Below are 21,395 nucleotides of genomic sequence, written 5' to 3'. Positions count from 1 at the left end.
CTGAGTTCATGTCCATGATAAAGTCAGTGCGGGCAGAGAGGTAACTGAGTTCATGTCCATGATAGAGTCAGTGCGAGCAGAGAGGTAGCTGAGTTCATGTTTAGTGTTGTGAGAGATTCTGTATTGTCGTATCATAAGGTTTGCATTAAAATCCCTGTTATAAAAGCTTAACAGTAATTCTCCCTTATAGAATACTACACCCAAAGGTCCTCAATTTTTTTAGCTCACAATCGGGTCAAAACTAGTGACACCCCAGGGGTCATATGGTTTATATTAGCTGTGAAACCACAAGGGTCAGAGGTTTTCTAATTGTGCATTATATTGAATTGTTGCCCTAAACATAGTTCAGATCATGCATCATGGTTTATAACTGGCAATACACCAGGTGACACATGATTTACGTAAACTTACATACTAAATTATGTAAAAAAATAAATATTTTCATTAACAACAAGTCCCAGAGCTTTTATATTTGGTATGTAACAGAAGATAGTTGTTCTGTAAAACTTTTTTTCAATCAAGACCCTGGTGTCTTACGTTGCCAGGCCCCGGAGTCACATAATTTATAAAAACTATTCAAATACTTAATAAATCATCTGCTGTAAAATTTTAGGGCTAGAGGTTTAATATTTGGTGTGAAACATCATTTCGGAGTCCTCTATTAATTTTTTTCAAATTATCCTATGGGTTATTACTGGACACTCACCAAGGGTCACTTGTTTAATAGCGACTCGTGGTGACATATCTGGTTATATCTCATATATTTAAATATTTTTAAAATCTCTATAACAACAAGGTAAAGAGGTTTAATGTTTGGCATGTAATGTCATATAATGGTCCTCTACCAATTTTGTTCAAGTCATGTCCCTGGGGTCAACATTGGCCCTGTCAGTGAATGTGGGAATGAAACATTTTTTATTCAATTTAATGGCATTATAACTTTACAAGTGGATTTTCTTAAACCACAAAGCACACCTCTTTGATATTTGGTATAAGACATCAGATTATGGTCTTCCACGACATTGTGCAAATCATTATCTGGGTTGGAAACTGACTTTGTCCCATGTTCTTAACTAAAAGGTTAAGGTCATATTTAGTTGGTCAAACTCAGGCATAGTCTAAACTGTCATAAGCAATGTTACAATTACTTTCCTTTAATGTTCACTTGCGGTTACAGCATTAAAGCTCAAATTGGCCTTTAAATATTTTTCCAAGACTTAAACTTTACTTCATGTACTTGTACTTTTGAGCAAGTTTTTTTTTAAATAACTGTACACACATGTACTGTATATTGAGATTGCATCATGCCATGTCATGCACAAGAACTGGAATTTCAGGTCATACTGAAAGGTCAAGCTCATGATTAGGAATCATTATACTTAGTTTAAACTTATTTATTTTAGCTTGAATGCATCGAAAGCCTGAGACTTATATAAACGCTCTCGAGTCCGTTTCCTGGGCCTAGAACCAGTACTTGGTGTCTTTGGGGGAGATCTATAGAACGCTCCCATGGTGGGGATCGGACCCGTGACATCCCGGTCGCTAGGCGGACACCATATTCATTACACCATGGCGACCTATGCACCAGACTAATTATACTTGCAGACTTAACCTTGAGCATTCATGTAATAGTTTGAATTTAGCATTCTTCACATGAATGTGTGGTGCAAAATACCTCTTGTCATGAGCTTCACTAGCCTACTATTATTGTTCAGTTTGAATATGAAATAATTAATATAAATCTTTCCAGCAATGAAGGCCAAGTACTAGTCAAGTCAAATATTCTGCGGAAGATAAGACTTGACTTACAGCTGAATGCTGAAGGAGATTTCCTGATCGTCCTGGCAACTGCTGAGAAACTGAAGCCTGGGCTGTATACGTTTTTGAAACCACATCGATCCCTGGACAGAGACTTCAAAAACATTGATATGTACAGTACAAAGGTGTAGGGGATGGCATTGACCATACGTTATATAAATGTGGTGAAGTCTCCAGTCCTGTGATATTGATGGTGATGAAATACTGGCATGTTTTGTGCGGAGGGTAACTTTTTAACCTTTCAGTTTTGCTTGAAATTCAATATTATGAGATTTTTTTTAAATATTATAGCAGTTGAGCTATGAAATGTCGCTGTTTGGAGGTCTTAACTGGTGTAGGGGGCAGTTGGCAAATCAACTGTAGAATGCTTGCAATTTGCAAGGATGACATATCCAATTGTTTCAAATTTAATTCTCGTTTGTAAAAAAATGTTGTTACATGTAAGATCAATCAATAGTCAATATAAATAATGTTATTTCTCATACTATATATGAATTGTGTGTAGAAACCATTTTATTAGCTATATGTTATATGATAGAACAAAAAAATATAACTTAACAAAAAGTTTAAAAGTTAATTTCCTGAAAAATTGCATCAAAAGTCTTCAGAAACAATGACTTACAAAACCACACGTCTTCTTGATGGTAATATTAGTTCACTATCCAATGCCTGCGTCTGTGTTCTGCATTTCAGCAGAATTATAATCTTATTTCTTCTTCGAAATAATAAGGGCAAGCTTTTCTTACAAGTTTTTATTTCTGTACCTACATGTATTACAGATATTCCATTGAAATTTCAAATCTGTATAAAGTTTATATAATAAGAAATGATAAAGATCATAATTGTTGTGCTGATTAACCCTTTGCATGCTGGGTAATTTGTCATCTGCTAAAATGTCGTCTGCTGAATTTCTAAAATTAGCATTTTCTTCGATTTTTTTCAAAGAATACTATCAGAATACTATCAAATTGCAAAGGCCTTCAAAATTCGGTTCCAGCACTGTAAGGGTTAAGTTGGTATAGCACCAGACTACACATACAAGGAGCTTGGTTTACTACCACAGCCCTACCACCTAACTTGTGTTGTGACTGGTCATGAAATCCTTGTAACGGCCTTTCTTTCCTTACCTCTGATATATCTAGGTAAGTAGTGAGTCACTGACATAAATATGTGCACTTAATACTTGAAAACAGGATGGCTGATCTATTTAAAATAAAACAATGTTACATTTTGGAAATCTATTTGTCACAAACCAATTCATTGATTTAAACATAGTTTTAACACGTTTTTGGATGATCCTTTTTAAAGAAATTCTTAAAGTATTTTATGTTGAAAAAACAACAACATGGTTGCCATGGTTTAGGAATATGAAAAATATACTGTATGATTATTTAAGGGCCTTAGAATAAGTAGTCAGAAACCTTGGTTTCAAAATTCTTACACCTAAGTATTACCTAAAATGACTTGTTTGAAACATTAGGGCCAAATAGCAAGTAAGGATTTATATCTGTATGGAATAATTTGCAAACCAGAATATAAAGAACCCTATGGAGAAGCAGGCCATGTAGTGACTGCTTTGTGAGAATGATAAGGATGATTAGAACTAAAGCAATCAACTGACGTTTTCATATTTAATATATTATACAGAGGTTATGTTTAAGAGTTACATATTGTTCGCTTGGTATTTTTTATTTAAAGAAAGTCTCTTATTAGCAAAAATCCAGTTTATGCGTAAAGTGTTGTCCTTGATTAGCCTGTGTGGACTGCACGGGCTGATCTAGGATACTCAGCACATGCATTAACACCAGTTTTTCTCGAATGCAGCCAGTATTTTAGCTTTATACTGGAGATCTTTTGGAGATTATCTAACACATGTTTCTTTTTTGTTGACGATCATGATAAAATCAGTTTCAATGATAAAATAGCAGATGTCACTGGGGAAACCAGGGCCCGTATTCACCAACCCATTCTTAGACTTAAGAATAAAGAATAGACTTGGAACCAAGAAAATGCGTTTAGTGTTTGAATGTTTACAAGTATCCACTGGTGATTATGTCATGAACAAAATGTTCTACATGAAGAATGATATAGATTGAGAAGTTTAATGCCAAGTCACACTCAAAATTCAAGCAACTCTTCAATTATCAAGTTAAAGAATATTCTTTATTCTTAGACTTAAGTCTAAGAATTGTTTGGTGAATACGGGCCCTGAACTAAGAATTAATTGCAAATGTTCAATGGAATAGCCTAACTTGCAGGAAATCAAATAAAACGATACCAACAGCTTTGTTGATCCCTACTACTACAGACTGTTATGTAAAATCAATTGAATGCCTCGTAGTGCCACAAGTTGCTTTTGTTCTCAATAAATTGCAATGCCGCTGTTGTTGTTTTTATAATACATATTATTATTGTTAAAAAAAGTTTGTTAGCATTTTGTTGAGATATAGTTTGTTTAATAAGCATTGATTTACACATCCCAATAAACTGTGATGATTTTTTCTCCACTTTGTTCTATGCGGATCTTCTCATTTGGTCATATGTCCTTGCGTCTCAACATGCGACTATAAGCCTCCATGTGGGAAAACATGCATGTTAAGTCATGCCTGTTAAGTCATGTGTGCAAAGTCATGTGTGTTAAGTCATGCATCTTAAGTCATGTGTGTTTAGTCATGTGTGTTGAGTCATATATGTTAAGTCATGTGTTTTAAGTCATGTTCGTTTAGTCCGCACAGTCTAATCATGTCAGACACTTTATGCCTTATATGGATTTTTTTAGAAGAGACATAAAATTCCATTAAAGTGGAAAATATTTCTAAGAATGTGCAGACTGCACATTCTAATCTTGGATGACACTTTGCGCAAATGCATTTAACCCAATTTTCCCAAAACGAGGCTCTTATGATTTGTAAGCGACTTGTTTACACATTTTCCATTGAATCACATAATTAAATATATTTATGTAGATAATATTTGGTTTGAGTTAATACCTTATGCAAGTGACCCAATTTAACAATTGTAACGACAAAAACAAAACTATTATTCTATCATAGAAATGAGCTTAACATGTTCTGCATTCAATGTGATGATTACTCATTAATTACAAAACATATTTTATTATGTATGTGTTTTTAATTTAGCTAATCTGTACACACTGATCTTTTATATAGGGAATCTGTGGGAAATATCACAAAATTGCATTGTTTTTCAAACTGTGTAAATGTGGATGCCATAAGCATCATCATCATTTCCTTGACCAGTCTGTCCTTTGGCAGGGGGGGCGGGTGGAGGATGAGGGACAACAACAACAGAGTGATCCTGCGCCAGTCAGGGCAGTTGTGGGCTGTTCGTAGCTCGGCCCTGGAGGGGGACTTTCAAGATTTCACATTGTCAATCTTGCTTTCCTTCTGATGACCTCTGCAGCAAACTCCCTATAGCATTACCTGGAGCACAGTCTTGCACAATATGTCATGCCTGATGAACTGCTTAATCGGCCAGAAAGTGCTTTTTTCAGGTTCTGGACGTACTTCTTGGTCTTATGTTTCATGTAGAAGATGCAGAACACTCTTCTGAAACACAATTGTTCAAAGACCCCTAGCATGTGTTTTGTGTCCACATCTTCCAGTCATACAGTAGGAAGGAGACTTCATAGAACTCGAAGTGCATGTTTTTGGTGGCGAAGCTGATGATGCTGCTTGTCCACAACCTGTTCAGTCTGGCCGCCACTGTGGCCACCATGGCAATTCTTATTCAGACCTCATCGGCACTTGTGCCATCATTTGACAAGATCACTCCCAATTACTTGAAGCTGGTCACCTTGTCCCTCTTCTGGAGTACATGGTGATGTCTGCACTGGTGTAGGTGGTGCTGGTTACCATTATCTTCGAATTTTCTATGGTGATCTCTATCCAATATGCTCGAACTCTTTAAGAAAGTCTGTTGAGTGTTCCTTGCTGGTGCCACCCATGAGGTATATGTCATCAGCAAATCTCTATGTATACTTTATCCCTGGTCACATGAATTATCAATGGATAAGAACAATTGGAAAATCTTTGAAAGAGGGTTAAAAAACCTTTTTCATTTTGATGAAATCTACAAACTTATTTAGGTTAGAGTCACATTGATGTTCAATTGTTGCACACGTGCCATAACCAAAGATAGCATTTTACCATTGCATTGATGAGAATAGCTGCCCTTCACAGTGAATAACAATAATACCCACATTTTAAAGATTTATTCATGCAACAAGATTAAAATTGTATGGCACATACATATTTAATGACACATATCTTGTAAGGCTGAATAGCCCCGAGCACAAAATCATTTATACAATATACATGTATATACTTAAAATTGAAAAATTACAAAGTGCTATTCCACTTCCTAACATGGTCGGGGACAAAGTTCCTTCCTTTACAATCACCTAACTTCTTTTCAGTGTGAAAGTTTGAGCAAAGTCCACACCGCAATAAGAGCAAAATTAACAAGCATGAGTATACCATGCATGAAGAAAATATGATGAATGAACACAATACAGTTATTGTCCCCTACCGGTTTCACCGGAGGGGACTTATGGTTTGCGCCTTGTGCGTCTGTCTGTCTGTCACACTTTTCTGGATCCTGCGATAACTTTAAAAGTTCTTCATATTTTTTAATGACACTTGTAACATGGATAGATGGCAATATGGACATAATGCACGTCATTTCATTTTGTTCCTACATCAAAAAGTCTGGTTGCTATGGCAAAAAATAATATAAAAAAAAAGAGATGTGTTTGTCAGAAACACAATGCCCCCTATTGCGCCGCTTTGAAGCCATATATTTGACCTTTGACCTTAAAGGATGACCTGACCTTTCACCACTCAAAATGTGCAACTCCATGAGATACACATGCATGCCAAATATCAAGTTGCTATCTTCAATATTGCAAAAGTTATGACCAAGGTTAAAGTTTGGACTCCGCTTTGAAACCATATATTTGACCTTTGACCTTTCACCACTCAAAATGTTCAGCTCCATGAGATACACATGCATGCAAAATATCAAGTTCAATATTGCAAAAGTTATAAGTTTAAGTTTTACCTAGGTTAAATTTTGGGACAGAATGACAGACAGGCAAAAAACAATATACCCCCGATCATTTGATCCGGGGGCATAAAAAATTCTGACAATAGTGGAGCCGGTAGGGGACATATATTGCTTGGCAATAGTCTTGCTTATTATATAAGTATGGTGTTTTCCCCAAACATTAATCAAAGGGGCAAAATTATGGTTAATTGCAGTTCAGAGTATTTTGTTAGTCCGCGACCTAATTTCACTAGAAAACAGTGCACAGTTTCAAACCTTAACCTAAATCAACTACATATCAAAAAGGCATAAGGCCCTTCAGCTTGATTACAGGTACAAAAAGTTGCTGAGGTAAGTTCCTCTTTCACATGCAATCACAGATGCTGTTTGTTTTTCAATGAATATTGCCATGATACCATCAGTAACAGTCATTTTTGTAAATAAAGCTGAAACCTTTTGACTGAGTTACATGCTTATTTTCTACTTGCATATCCCAACTAAACTTGAGCTTTTTCAGTTATATTTGTTTAAATAATAGTTTTTTTGGCTGACCTCTCAATGGTTTCAGATGCCTCACTTTCATTCAAACATATGTTTCATAGTTTTACAGAGAACTAGAGTACCAGGTATTGGTGGAAATTTGGTTTTAGAGTTTAATAAAGTAATGAAAACAATATTTTGCTTGTTCAGTTACTGGATTTAAAGCCATGAAGTGTTCAGGGCATTGCCCTTTGAAATCAGTATGAATTCAGGAGCTTCCAGGGCTTTGCCCCCTGGTCCCCCACCAAGGCTCCACCCTTGACCCGCAAGGGTGCCCTGCCCCCTTCATCCCCGTCGAAATGTTCAGCTGATTTTCTAATTTGCTGTTGGCACTCCTGAAAAAGTGGTCTTATTCAAAGAGCATATAATAATGACCAAAGCTTCATTTGTGATCTTTTAGTTTGATATTTGTAGTGTAGTGTATTTGCAGCCACCAGGGCCTTGAATGCAATCCCAACTGAGGTCTGCATGTAAGCTAAATGCATACATTATTTCAGCGCATTACCTCAATTCAAAATGTATTGAGCAGCAAATGTTTTATTTACCAAGGTTTAGTCAGGTTGTAAGCTACATGTATACAAGAAATTTATTTAACATCTTCCATCTAAAATAAGTTATTCAGCTGAATCCATTAATCTTTTTTAAGATACAATGAAAACTACCTTGACAAAACTAGATCAAATGAAAAGGTCTCCAAACAAGCTTTCAATATTCAAAGTTTGAAGTTTGGTTGATGCAAACTAAGGTTATCAATTGACAAACACAAACCTTCACCTAAATTTTGATAGTACAAAAAGGTTTCTATAAACTATATAAGCTATTTGTTTTGCCCAGTGTTGATTCACTCAATTTTTACATCGGCAACTCGGCTTCAATCCTCAATCTATGCGAATGTTGGTTTGGTTTGTGGTCACCATATCAAACAGGTGAGGTTTCTGTCTGGTACTCTGGCTTATTCCCCAGCATAAGTGCACATCAAAAAAGATTATCTATAATTAAAATAATATCTGGAAGTTGAAGTTAACATACAAGATATGTTTAGTGAGTCTAGGAAGCTAACTATGTGAGAGTGCTGGGACCTCACATTATGCAACCTTAGGATCAAACCAACTTTGTAGTGGACCACTATACGAAGTTACAGATCGTTAACCTTTATAATCTTTATCTTAAAAGGCTTTTAAGCTATCTTCTACTCTTAGCTTTTCTAACTTTCATCAAGCTTTCTCTTCTTCATTGACAAACTTTCATTGCTTTCTTTTCTGTCCATGCTTTTTTCCTCACGCTTTCTTTTCTTTGCTGATTTGTTGTCATCTGTCTCCTTCTGTTTAACAATCGTCTTTCCTTCGTCTTTTGTTTCCTTTGATTTAGATTGCTCAGTATATCTCTGATCTTGTTTTGTTTCTTCTTGTTGTTTCATCTTTGTCTTCTCAGGACTTTTTTTGGGAGTTACCCGTTCAAGTGTCCCTTTTTCAGTCTTGGTCTGGGTTTCGCTGCTTTTATCTTGTTTTGTTTCTTCTTGTTCTTTCATCTTTGTCTTCTCAGGACTTTTTTTGGGAGTTACCCGTTCAAGTGTCTCTTTTTCAGTCTTGTTCTGGGTTGCGCTGCTTTTATCTTGTTTTGTTTCTTCTTGTTCTTTCATCTTTGTCTTCTCAGGACTTTTTTGGGGAGTTACCTGTTCAAGTGACATTTTTTCAGTCTTGTTCTGGGTTTCGCTGTTTTTATCTGTCACACTCGTCGACTGGCCCGCCTTTTCTTCCTCAACAGTAATCCTTTCCTCGCTATTTTTCTTTGCTACTTTGCCAGTGTCCAATACACCATCCGCTTGCATCATCTCATAACGAACCCCTGTTAGTACTTCTCCAAGAAGATTCTTTCCCCTCCAGTTTTTGGGGTCATGAATCTTTGGATTACTCTGTCCCATTCCTACACCCCAGAGTCTGTCCCTTGGACTCGCTTCCACAAGCTGTTTCGGGTGAGTGCCATACAGAATTCTTTTCATTTCCAAATTTTGGTTGTACTGGAAATGATAAACAAGGCTTGTCACATGATGTCAATTATGCCACAATACAATATCCTTGTTTGGGTACAAGAAGAATACATGTATTAGCGAAACTGATGGATGCTTCCAAATACTGCCTTTTGTCTATTTATGGGAGAATTGAAAGCATGGGAAGAAAATATGGCTTTAATTCTACAAAATATCTAAACACACTGCAATCAGAAGCAAAGTGAAAATGGCCATGTGCAAACAAAATAAAACCAGAACAGACTGCGAGTAAGTACAAAGGCGTGAAAATACGTATCTAAGTGGTAAAAGGTTAAGCAGCCTAAAAATGTCACTGATATTGAGTATTATTGCTATAAGGAACACTGATTTTTAATGTGTCAACTTTATTTACAAAATATTTGTTAATTTTGAGTGTCTATGGGGATTTGGGATTTGAAAAAAATTGTCTTTAGAGATTTCTCAAGAAAAATGTTGACAACAAATGACTGACGAAAAGTGATTAAAACAAGAGATGTGTTTGTCATAAACACAATCCCCCTACTACGCCGCTTTGAAGCCATATATTTGACCTTTGACCTTGAAGGATGACCTTGACCTTTCACCACACAAAATGTGCAGCTGCATGAGATACACATGCATGCCAAATATCAAGTTGCTATCTTCAATATTGCAAAAGTTATGGGCAGTGTTAAAGTTTTCGGACGGACGCACAGACTGACGGACAGTTCAACTGCTATATGCCACCCTACCAGGGGCATAAAAATCATTGCTTAATTAACAGTCCTCCAATGTTAACATTAAACAATCTTGTTATTCCTTATTACACTTTGTAATTATTAATATTTCAATGCAGTATTTGTGTATTGTTTTCTGAATATTTGACTTCTTGCAATATATTTAATATTAAGGTATATTGCAGCAACACTAGCAATAGTAATTGGACGTAATATTAAAATCCTCACAGGTCTTAAACAATTACAGTCAACCCGACACTGTAACAGAGCAAAAGTAAGCTAAAACACATACTTAAAACACCAATTTCTTATTTTGATTTGTGTTTGTGTAGCAATTCAGACTTGTTAACAGCCTGTTGTACTACAGATATCAGTAGAGAATGGTTTTAGTATATACAATAGCATGATGAACGCTGTAGAAACTAATCAGAGTGTGATTTGAATAAAGTCAGAATTATTCACAACTTCTTGCATGATAAAAACCACTAAATAGAGAGTTTAGATACATACTTCCATCAACAAGAAAGTTATAATAATCAATAGTGAACATTTACCTTGAGTTTACTGCCACGTTTAACAACTTCCAGAGAAACACTGCCCCAAACTTTTGGATCAAATTTGCTCACTTTGCGACCAAGCTTTTTGTGAGTCAGTGGATCATCACTTGCCAAGATCTGCTTTTGCATTTGCTTGTCTTTGAATGTCACTGAAGGTAAAATTGAATTATAATACCTTTCACATTAGGCAATTTACAAACTAGATAAATATGTAGATCATTTAGCAAGACGGTATAAACATTATTATGAAGCAAAAGTAAAAAATTCCTTCAAAGGTGTAAGATGAGATGTACAGCAATTAATTGGCTATAACTTTATGACTACCCTTTTTATTCCTTTACATAGGTTAACACATTAATGATTTTATTTTGATGGCTTATATTTTGTTTTCAACCATTTTGTGCATGTTTAAGATTTTTTTTAGGTAAAACCCCTGAACCATCAAATACACTGAAATCCTGAGATAATAAAAACAAACTGGTCTAATGGGCCATTTAAAGTTTTTTGTCTTTTTCAGATGTAATTAAAAGCACATGTCAGCAAAATCTAGTCTCTACAGTTTAATCCTAGGACTGACCTTAGTCAGACGGAAAGGCAGAGCCCTCTATGTTTCTACAACCATTCAAGTTTAAAGTTACATCACTTACCTGCTTTATGGTAGTGCATGTACTGCTCCATGCAGTTAAACTTTAGGTCTCCCTCAACAAAGTAGGCCGGATGAAACTGACTGAACACACATTTCTTTCCAAAAAAGAAGACATGTTTATCATCTTCGGTGAAGTTGTTTGGATTAGCATCTGAAATGTAGCAGAATACACCTTTATAACTTGTAAAACTGATATAACTGTGATGCGTCTCGTCCATTCAAAACCCTACAAACAATCCATCATGCATACAGGCAAGATAAATCCAAGTCATTTGAAAACCCATTCATGCTGGTAAAAGATATGCTTGAAGCTTAACATATGGGATAGCTTCTATGTTACTTTAACTTGGATCTTTGCATGTAATCATGAATGTAATCTAGTACTATTTTTCCAGTGCGTGACATTCAGTTCCATCATTCTCATCAGACGGTTATGATAGCCATAAAGCTCTCACTTTTGAATTCAAGGTTCATTTATTGAGGAAAACTTGAACTAGTGACCTAAATTATTACCCCACTTGACCCTGATTTGAACTTTTCCAAGATATTGTCAAAATAAACATTCGGAACAAGTTTCATCAAGTTTGAATCCTAAAAGTGGATCCTAGAAAGGTAGGTTTTTAAAGTTTTCATGATGACCTAATTAATGGATGCACGTGACCCAGAAAAAAACTGGGCATAGATGTCAAAATAAAAATTCTGACCAAGTTTCTTCAAGAATGAGTCACAAATAGAGCTTTTAGATTGGTAAAAAGTTTTTCTAAGATATGACCTAGTTACCTTGTTTTTGAACACGTGACCCAGATAACAAATTTGCCTAGATATTGTCAAGAATGTGGCCTCTAGAGTGTTAACAAGGCAAATATTGACAATGCACAACGCACAACGGACAAAAGGCTATCACAAAAGCTCACCATGAGCACATTCACCATAGTGCTCAGGTGAATACATTCACCATTGTGCTCAGGTGAGTACATTCACCATAGTGCTCAGGTGAGCATATTCACCAGTGCTCAGGTGGGTACATTCACCATAGTGCTCAGGTGAGCAAATTCACCATAGTGCTCAGGTGACTACATTCAGCATTGTGCTAAGGTGAGTACATTCACCATAGTGCTCAGGTGAGTACATTCACCATTGTGCTCAGGTGAGTACATTCACCATAGTGCTCAGATGAGTACATTCGCCATAGTGCTCAGGTGAGTACATTCACCATAGTGCTCAGGTGAGTACATTCACCATTGTGCTCAGGTGAGTACATTCACCATTGTGCTCAGGTGAGTACATTCACCATTGTGCTCAGGTGAGTACATTCACCATTGTGCTCAGGTGAGCACATTCACCAGTGCTCAGGTGAGTACATTCACCATAGTGCTCAGGTGAGCAAATTCACCCTAGTGCTCAGGTGAGTACATTCAGCATTGTGCTAAGGTGAGTACATTCACCAGTGCTCAGGTGAGTACATTCACCATTGTGCTCAGGTGAGTACATTCATCATTGTGCTCAGTTGAGTACATTCACCATAGTGCTCAGATGAGTTCATTCACCATTGTGCTCAGGTGAGTACATTCACCATTGTGCTCCGGTCAGTACATTCACCATAGTGCTCAGGTGAGTACATTTACCATTGTGCTCAGGTAAGATACAAATGCTACCACTATTTTCTACATTTAACATCGTTTTCTACTTGAAAATTATTTGGTTGTTATCAAGTTTTTAATTTTCTTGTTTGGATTAAGGTATTTTCAAACACTTCTGATCTATATTCATGCATACATTACCTTCTTGTTTGGCCTTCTTAGCCTTCCTTGGTGTCCCAGATGAATTTTGTTTTCTTTTAACAGGAGTTGAAGACATTTCCCGCACAAATAGCTGAAACAATGGTATATTTACGTCCTTAAATTTAAATATGTACTTTAGTAATGGAGATTAAGATAAATAATGAGCACTGGCACACCGTTTCATTGAAAAAAAAATCTACTGATCAGTGACTACCTCTCTGACAACAGATAGGGTTTTTCTTGAATTACTTTTTAAAAATAAAAAATACTGAAACATCTTGGGTAAGTCATCTATAAGCGCATGTAAAAAAAACATTTGATGTGCGCATGCATGTTTGAGAACCAAAATTATATGGGGAAATTAGATGGGGTTTAATTTCAGTGTAGGGAGTATTTCCCGAAAATTTATATAATTTAAGTACATGTACTTGGAAACAAATTTGAGTTAAAATGACAGTGTTTTTTTACAGAAATGTACAAATGAATTAAATAAATTAATTTGATGGTGCAATATGCCGTCTTCTGACTGTTTAAGCACAGTTATAATGTGTTTCCAATATCAGCGCAAAAAAAAGATCTATATGTTTATTTATAGATCTGAAGGCAAACAAGAATATCCCTTTACAAGGGAGAAAACCCAAACAGTGAATTTATAATGTCAAATGAAAAAATGTTAACTAAGTCACATACATTTTGAGAGCAATTCAGATATCTGTATACAACTAAGTGAGTCGAGTTTTAATGTAAAGAATCAATAATTTTAACCCATTTATGCCTAGGGTCTAGAAAAAAGCCCTTAGCATAATGCGGCGACTCATCTAGGTCTGCGCTGTTATCTTAAAGGAATTTCTCTAAGAAATATTCTAAATATAGAAATAAATAAAGATACTATTACGCAGTATTCTGTGTATTTGACCACCTGAGGCAAAAAAAACTGTCAAAACAACAGTTTTGTAAATCAAACAAATTGAACGCTGATTGATACACATTGATGTTTCACATAAATTTACTTTTGTTTTTGACTGATTTTCAAAAAATAATTTGTGCATATTGCATCAATCTAAATTTAGAGTTAATTGATGATTGGTTGAAAAAAACAGTGCTCAATGCATGCACGTGGCGTTAAACAATTACACATGCCTCTTTCCCAAATAGAAGTCAAATAGACCCATGCCCTACATTTCACGTTCTAGTTTCATCCGCATAGTGCACATGTGTGTTTACTTTCGGAAAATGGAGAACGTCTGTGTTGATGAAATTCTTTAACACGTTTATTGTCAATATTTGCCAGATTATGAGGTTTTGTAAGTAATATAAAATACAGTATTATGTTAAGTTGGAATAAGACATTAATTTGGGAATAGATTGTGTTATTTCATCAGTGCATAATATGCAGTTTTACATGTTGTATTTATTTATTTTGACATATTATAATCAAAATAGATACTTGCATATATAATAGCATCATTTAAATTGATTTTACTACAAAACTGGATTTTTTATTGATTTTTTTTTAAATCCTTATAAAATAAAACTTTGTCCATGCGGCACATGAACACAGTTTAAAAATACAGTAAAATGGATAAAAATACAATCACTGTTAATGAAAAAGTCATGGAAAATTGCTTATTAAGCTTGAAACATAGATAAAATATTACAAAAATAAATTCATATCATGAAAAAAAAAGTTTTGTTTGAGAAAATCACCAAAATGATGTCCATTCCCAGTTCGATGTCTTATTCCAAATTCACATGATACAGTGTTTATAATACTGATTACTGACTACAGTAAAGATTGCATACCACATCTTCTATTTAAGAACATAAAAGTTCCGTCAAACTAACTCCCAAATATTTTTTTCAGCGAAGCTCAATAAAATGCAGTTTTTTTTATATGGATGACAAGATGGTTAAAATGTAATGTCAAAAACATGAAAATAAAAATTATTTTCAATTTATTTTGCCTTTATATCATAATTTAAAATTCATGTTGCTAATGTCATTATTTGACGGAATATTTGACGGAAATTTTTATGTTCACATCTTCAAAAAACATTAAAAGTTAAGTATTCCTTTTATTATATTTAGCTACAAGTTATCAAAGTAAAAAAACATTAAAAACAGTATGCATAGGAAGTACCATTTGTGGAGAGAACATGTAAAATAGTGATTAATTAAACTTTAAAAAGGTTGCTAATGTCATTTCTTGACAGACAAAAGTGTTGCTAATGCCACTTTTTGACGAATTAATTTATTGCTAATGTTATAATTTGACGAAACAAGTTTTTGCTTACATCATATTTGACGGACAAGTCTTTGCTAACATAAAATTTTGACAAAGGAATGTTTCGCTTACATCATTTATGACGGAACAAGTTTTTGCTATCATCATATTTGACTGAAGAAGTGCTTGATACAAATATTATTTGACAGAAATGTACCCGAACTTGTAATACTACTACATCGTTTCCTCTATATACCTGTATATTTCTAAAATTACACTAATTTGTCTATCTTTTAACTACAAATTATATTAATATAATTTAGTAATCATAGAAATGATGATCAAATTGTAATGAGCATCTTAATTTTATATTCATGATCTTTGCGGCTACATTATGTTGGACAGAAAATCTGTGATGGGAAGTTATTTTGGACAGAAATATAATGTGATGGACGATTTTTGGGGGGCAGAAATTATAATTACCGATTTGTATAGTTCACTCCCTGTACATATGTGAATATTATAACGTTGTGCTTGTCTAATTAGTGTGAATTTTAACCCTTGTTACTCTGCACTCATAAATGTATCTTTATATGCACCCTTTGGTTTTTAATCATCCTCTGCTTAGTGCTAGTTGGCTTTGTTACACATTAGCATGGTGAATGGTCACGTGCATGTCCATATAAACCATTAACCAGGTCCTGCAAGCATGGTGCAACCTGGGGGTTGCAGTTAGTGTAGAAAGATTAACACTTTGCATGCTATATATATAACCTACATATTTGAAGATACACTACTTTTCGTAAAAAATGACACTTTTTCAACATATTCATGGTTATAAATTTTATAAACTGTTTAAAGACAGACATACAGACAATTTTATTGGCGAATACAATCATTACATAGCTATTTAAACATAATACATATTTCAATTAAATAGCATGTAAAGGAAATGTGATTGATAGAAATTAGTTTACATACGGAGAATGTTCTTAACATATTGGATGTAAACTTAATATTTGGAATCTAACTTATACTGAACAATAGATATTAAGTTAAGTATTATAACTGCTGATAATTAACATTTGACCGTTGAACTTTTGAAAAAGACAAACAAAGACAATACCAAATAGATATTAACTTAATTATAATAATTACTGAAATTAACATTTAATTATTCCTATATAAAGATACTTACAACGACAATACAAAATATGTATTCAATTGATTATAATTAATACTGATTAATAACATTTAAGCATTCTTTAAGAAGATACAAACAGCCATGATACAATTTAACATACCATTAACATGAAATGACAATATCCGTGACATTCCATAGCGGAGAAATAAAGCAATAACAGGCTGCACACATGTGCAAGCTGGTCTTGATAAACACTGTCTAAATCTGTACTGTTTGCCCTTGGCATGCAAAGAGTAACTTTTTCAGTGCGGGAACCCAATTTTGAAGGCCTTTGCAAACAGTTTGGATCCAGATGAGACGCCACAGAATGTGGCGTCTCATCTGGATCCAAACTGTTTGCTATTCTGATAGTATTCTTTGGAAAAAAATCGAAGAAAATGCTAATTTTAGAAAATCAGCAGACGACATTTAATCAGACATGCAAAGGGGTAAAAACTGTAGTATGCCTAACTCTTCAACTTTCTACAAGAAATCTTCAGCAGACAGCTTTTATAAATATCTTGGTGAAATAGGACAAAGTACTCTGAAAAGATGTATAACTATTTTAATTATTTTTAAAACATTGCGACAAAAGAAGAATTTGCTCATAATGAGCAAAATCTCCTTTAGTCACTATGTTTCCAAATGTTGCATTCTGCAGACATTCAAACGTTGCCTAACTGGGAAAGGCTTAATAAAATTTCTTTACGTCCCAGTGATATATCTGCTAGCAAACAATGATAACAGTTTGCTTCTTTTGCGCATATATTCGATCATTTTGTCCAGTCTATGGACGGCTTTGATAAAGTCATGCTGGCTTAACAATAGACGTCTAGACTCAGAGATTTGGTAGGGACTTACAAGTAAAAAGCAAAGTCTTTGGATTAAATCAAACAATTTAAAAAACCTTACTAAACTTTTGTTATAAAGTTTACAACAACAAATAAACAATTCAAATGCAAACATGTTTTTATTCATGTTATGTTTCACCAAAATAACTTTTCACTCATATTAATTATGACAAGAGAAATTTCCCATACCATGTATCTCTCCCTTTGGTCACATTGTGTCAATGTTTTTAAGACGTTTTCTACAAGTGAGTTCGATGTTTATACATGCAGCACTGGGTTAGCTCTATCTCTGTTTTAAGGAATATGCAGCTGATGACTTTTCAAACCCACTTCAACAAAATAAGCAGAATAAATATATGAAAAGCAGTTTTCTTATAAAATAGAAGTTTATTTCAAACCTTCAATCAGGATTGATAATGACACAGTAAGGCACTTAGAATTTGTAATACACTCTTGATCTGCGCATTGTAATTAATGGTACTTCACATTTTCTAATTATATCTTCCCAACAAACAAAAAACGTCTCGTCTTTCAGAGTCCATAAATTCTGTTTCTCTCATTTGTAGAACTGAACCCATAGTCCATGCATGTTCTTTTCTTTTTGAAACTCTCCAGGACTTGGAACAACCTGAAAATTTACACACAAAATAGACAAAATTATGATGAGATCTGTGATGAATTAACTCTGGAGTCCTTAAAGACCCATTTTTTGCATCTTGTAGCAGATGACATTTGAAAACCTTAAGACATAGAGAGAAATTGCTCATTATGATTACTTTCTCCCTTTGGTTATGTTGTTTACAGGGACTTGTGATGTATTAAACAGCATATTGAAATTGCTTTTCATAATTTTTTTAATTGTTTTATGCGGCATAGAAATTTCAATGGTTTAGGTTAGCGCACCCCTTATGGGCACATATCCAAATATAATTTAATGAATTATTTTCCTAATCAGCATCATTTCACTGAACTACATGCAAATTTGTAGGTAGGCTTTCCATGCTTTTTTTTTAAATATACGTTTTTTTTCAAAACCACCCTCACGCTCGGCTTTTGTCCAGTTTATTTTCACCCCTGGGGTATATAAAAGTTCCATAATTCATTCAAATTTCCTTATATGGGCATGCAGTTGGTGTGTACAGATGCAGTAAAGGTGTTTAAAATTTAAACAAGATGAAATAAGTATTCTTTTACAGACATTTATTTTTTACAAATTTTTATCTATGGGATAGCGCAATGAAATGTAAGTGATTTCAGCCAAGTAAAAATTGGGTCGGTTAAAAACAAAGTGTCATAAAATTCAAAATAGTATCATTAAAGTTATATTTTAAACTATTTTTTTTATAGAAACACTATATACAGCAAAAATACCAAGAAATAGACAGATTTACCGTTTACTTTTTGAAATAACAATAAAAATGCAACATGCATCATTCGTATTTTCAGCAGTAAATTACCCAATTTAGCCATAACGTTGTTTTAATTTTAAAAATTGAAGGATGTGCATACAATTTTCTACATATTTAACAATAAACATAGCTTATATCCTATATTAAATCAAATTACGTTAGAAAAGAAATAAAATGCGTCGCAAAAAGTATGCGATGTCGGCAGGATTCGAACCTGCGCGGGAAGATTCTAAAAGATGTTTAGTCCATCGCCTTAACCACTCCGCCACGACAACTTCACGTCAGTGCAACCTTTAATTAGATATCCATAAGTAAACAGGTAAAAAGGCTCGTCGATCTTTGAAGAAATCGCAAAATCGTATTTTTCAGATGATAATTGGATCAAAGTCAATATTTATAGTGAAAATAATGTATTCTAAATATATTAGGTAAACACATATCAAATTCGACGTTTGAAAAAAATAAAATGCATCTCTCGGAAAAAAACGATCATTGAAGATCGGCAATCATTAGAGGTGCGCTACCTTAATCCACATTTATGTGGCCATACATTGATTTTGGTACATATCACTATATTATGTAGCTCTAGAACTTTTATCAACATTAATAATTTTGCCACACACTTTGTCTGAAGGTAACAATTAATCTGCCATTGAAATATTATAAACCTTTAAATGATATATCTGCAGGAGCTGTCTCACTTGTGTCTACAATACTTACAATTGAAAGCCAGTTTTTACAGCTATATAACATGTAATTTTAATGGCATTTGTCTAATCATCTATATGTGTTAGAGAACATATACATCAGAATATTCAGTATGGAAAATTTAAGACTAAAATGTTTACAAACTAGCAGTAGCAAATATGACGTTCGTAACAGCTCTGCGCGTTTTTAAGTCAGTGGCGCCATTTGTAGCAACAGGTGAACGATCATCTATCAATTTCATGTATAACTCGCTCATTGAGAACGTTTTCTGTTTATAAAAATATATACAAAGAGTATTTATGAACTTCCGCATGCGATGGTCACTTAATGCGAACGTTATAATACTTGACAGACACATATTTACAGAAATTTATTTTGAATACCTTGTCGCATGTTTCTTGTGGGCCATGTTTTTGAATTGGGATACTTTCGGTTCACATCGCAGGGTTCATTAAATAGCTATTTTTAGAAAGCTAACCCCTTTACATGGGAATAAAATATGCGAACGTCATTCACTAGATTTGACAGAAATTACGATCCCAGATTTGTTTTATTAAATTTCTGAATTTGACTTTAAAATTGAATGAAACCAGCTGCATAACCAGAAAGAACTTTGTTTTATATTTAGTTTAACATTGTTATGGAAACCATGCCAAACATATACGACCACAACAATCGAGCTGATTGAACGTCATTCACTAGATTTGACAGAAATTACGATCCCAGATTTGTTTTATTAAATTTCTTAATTTGACTTTAAAATTGAATGAAACCAGCTGCATAACCAGAAAGAACTTCGTTTTATATTTAGTTTAACATTGTTATGGAAATCATGCCGAACATATACGACCACAACAATCGAGCTGATTGAAGCTTTCACGAACGTCACTATTTTTGACAGACGAATCAATGTACGTTGTCAAAATATTTCGAATTCTTTTATTTTGCAAATAATTGAATAAAAGAAGAAACATACCAATCTGAATGTAAAGAAATACATACCTTAGCGGCAAATTCACTTTATTTGACATCAAACTTCAGCTTAGTTGAAAAACGCGGAAATATAGGCCAACCTATTTAGAAGCTGGGACTTACGTCCGTAAAAAAAATGACGATTTCTTATCCAAATTCCGTTTATTTTTGTATTTAAATGTAAAATAACATAATAAAAATTGATTTTCCTTGACTATGCTGTTGTATTTTAATCAATAAGTCTAATTTTGTTTCTTCATGAAAGGGTTCAATAAGGTCAATATGATGAAGTTTATTTGATTTGTTTATAAAATAAAATAAGAGTGGCTAACAAAAGCTTAATACAAGAGGCACCGCATAACGGGTGCCAACACTTGGCTGCGGGTGGATTTTTTAATGAAAGAAAGCTTGTCAGAATTTTTTTTTTTTTTAGAGGTCACAGCGACCTGTACCTTTGACCTAGTGACTAAAATATGGGTGAGGCGTGTAGAACTCGTCAAGGTGCAGCTATATTTGAAGTTTCAAAGTTGAAGGTGGAAGCACTTTGATTTTATAGCCAATGTTCAAAACCATGACAAAATGTTAAGGTTTTAGCACGACGCGGATGTGTTAGCTATGACAATACCTCGGGTTTTCTCCGAAAACAGCCGAGTTAAAAACTGTTAGGTCATCTAATCGATTCTAAGATGGTACAGCTCAACCTTTTCTGACAGGTCCTTTAACGGTTATTATAAACTCTAGTATTAGTTATTCAACATTCCCTGATAAACTTAAAATAGCTCAAGTAAAACCATTACATAAAAAAAATAGTAATTTAGATAAAGCAAATTACAGACCAGTCAGTATTTTACCAACACTGTCCAAAATCTTCGAACGATCCATAAATGAACAATTAAC

The 21,395-nt window shown here is 34.2% G+C and overlaps 2 protein-coding genes and 1 long non-coding RNA gene across 5 annotated transcripts in view; 1 reads left to right on the top strand and 2 right to left on the bottom strand.

The window, feature by feature from the left end:
• Positions 1-4,320, top strand: part of LOC127862036 (guanine nucleotide exchange factor C9orf72-like) — a 42,264-nt gene extending 37,944 nt beyond the window's left edge. Inside the window, exon 9 of the mRNA XM_052400968.1 lies at positions 1,751-4,320. Within this exon, the coding sequence (XP_052256928.1) occupies positions 1,751-1,949 (199 nt within the window). The 3' untranslated portion in view covers positions 1,950-4,320. The remainder of the gene's footprint in view (positions 1-1,750) is intronic.
• LOC127862065 (uncharacterized) overlaps positions 1-21,395 on the bottom strand; it is a 486,885-nt gene that overhangs the window by 339,577 nt on the left and 125,913 nt on the right. The window lies entirely within an intron of this gene.
• The window catches only part of LOC127862037 (uncharacterized), a 28,182-nt gene continuing 12,824 nt past the window's right edge, over positions 6,038-21,395 (bottom strand). For 2 of the 3 annotated variants that reach the window (XM_052400970.1, XM_052400972.1), the window contains 4 exons: positions 13,152-13,242; positions 11,372-11,521; positions 10,722-10,873; positions 6,038-9,442 (listed from right to left, as the gene is read on the bottom strand). In XM_052400970.1, the coding sequence (XP_052256930.1) occupies positions 8,630-9,442; positions 10,722-10,873; positions 11,372-11,521; positions 13,152-13,242 (1,206 nt within the window). In that variant the 3' untranslated portion in view covers positions 6,038-8,629. Of the gene's footprint in view, positions 9,443-10,721; positions 10,874-11,371; positions 11,522-13,151; positions 13,243-16,679; positions 16,861-21,395 lie in introns of those variants that run through there. The other variant, XM_052400971.1, reaches the window with a different exon arrangement.

This window comes from Dreissena polymorpha, chromosome 16 (assembly GCF_020536995.1).
Source record: "Dreissena polymorpha isolate Duluth1 chromosome 16, UMN_Dpol_1.0, whole genome shotgun sequence".
Classification (NCBI taxonomy): Eukaryota; Metazoa; Mollusca; class Bivalvia; order Myida; family Dreissenidae; genus Dreissena; species Dreissena polymorpha.
Note: the sequence above shows the minus strand (reverse complement) of the source record. Positions and strands in the feature narration are given on the sequence as shown.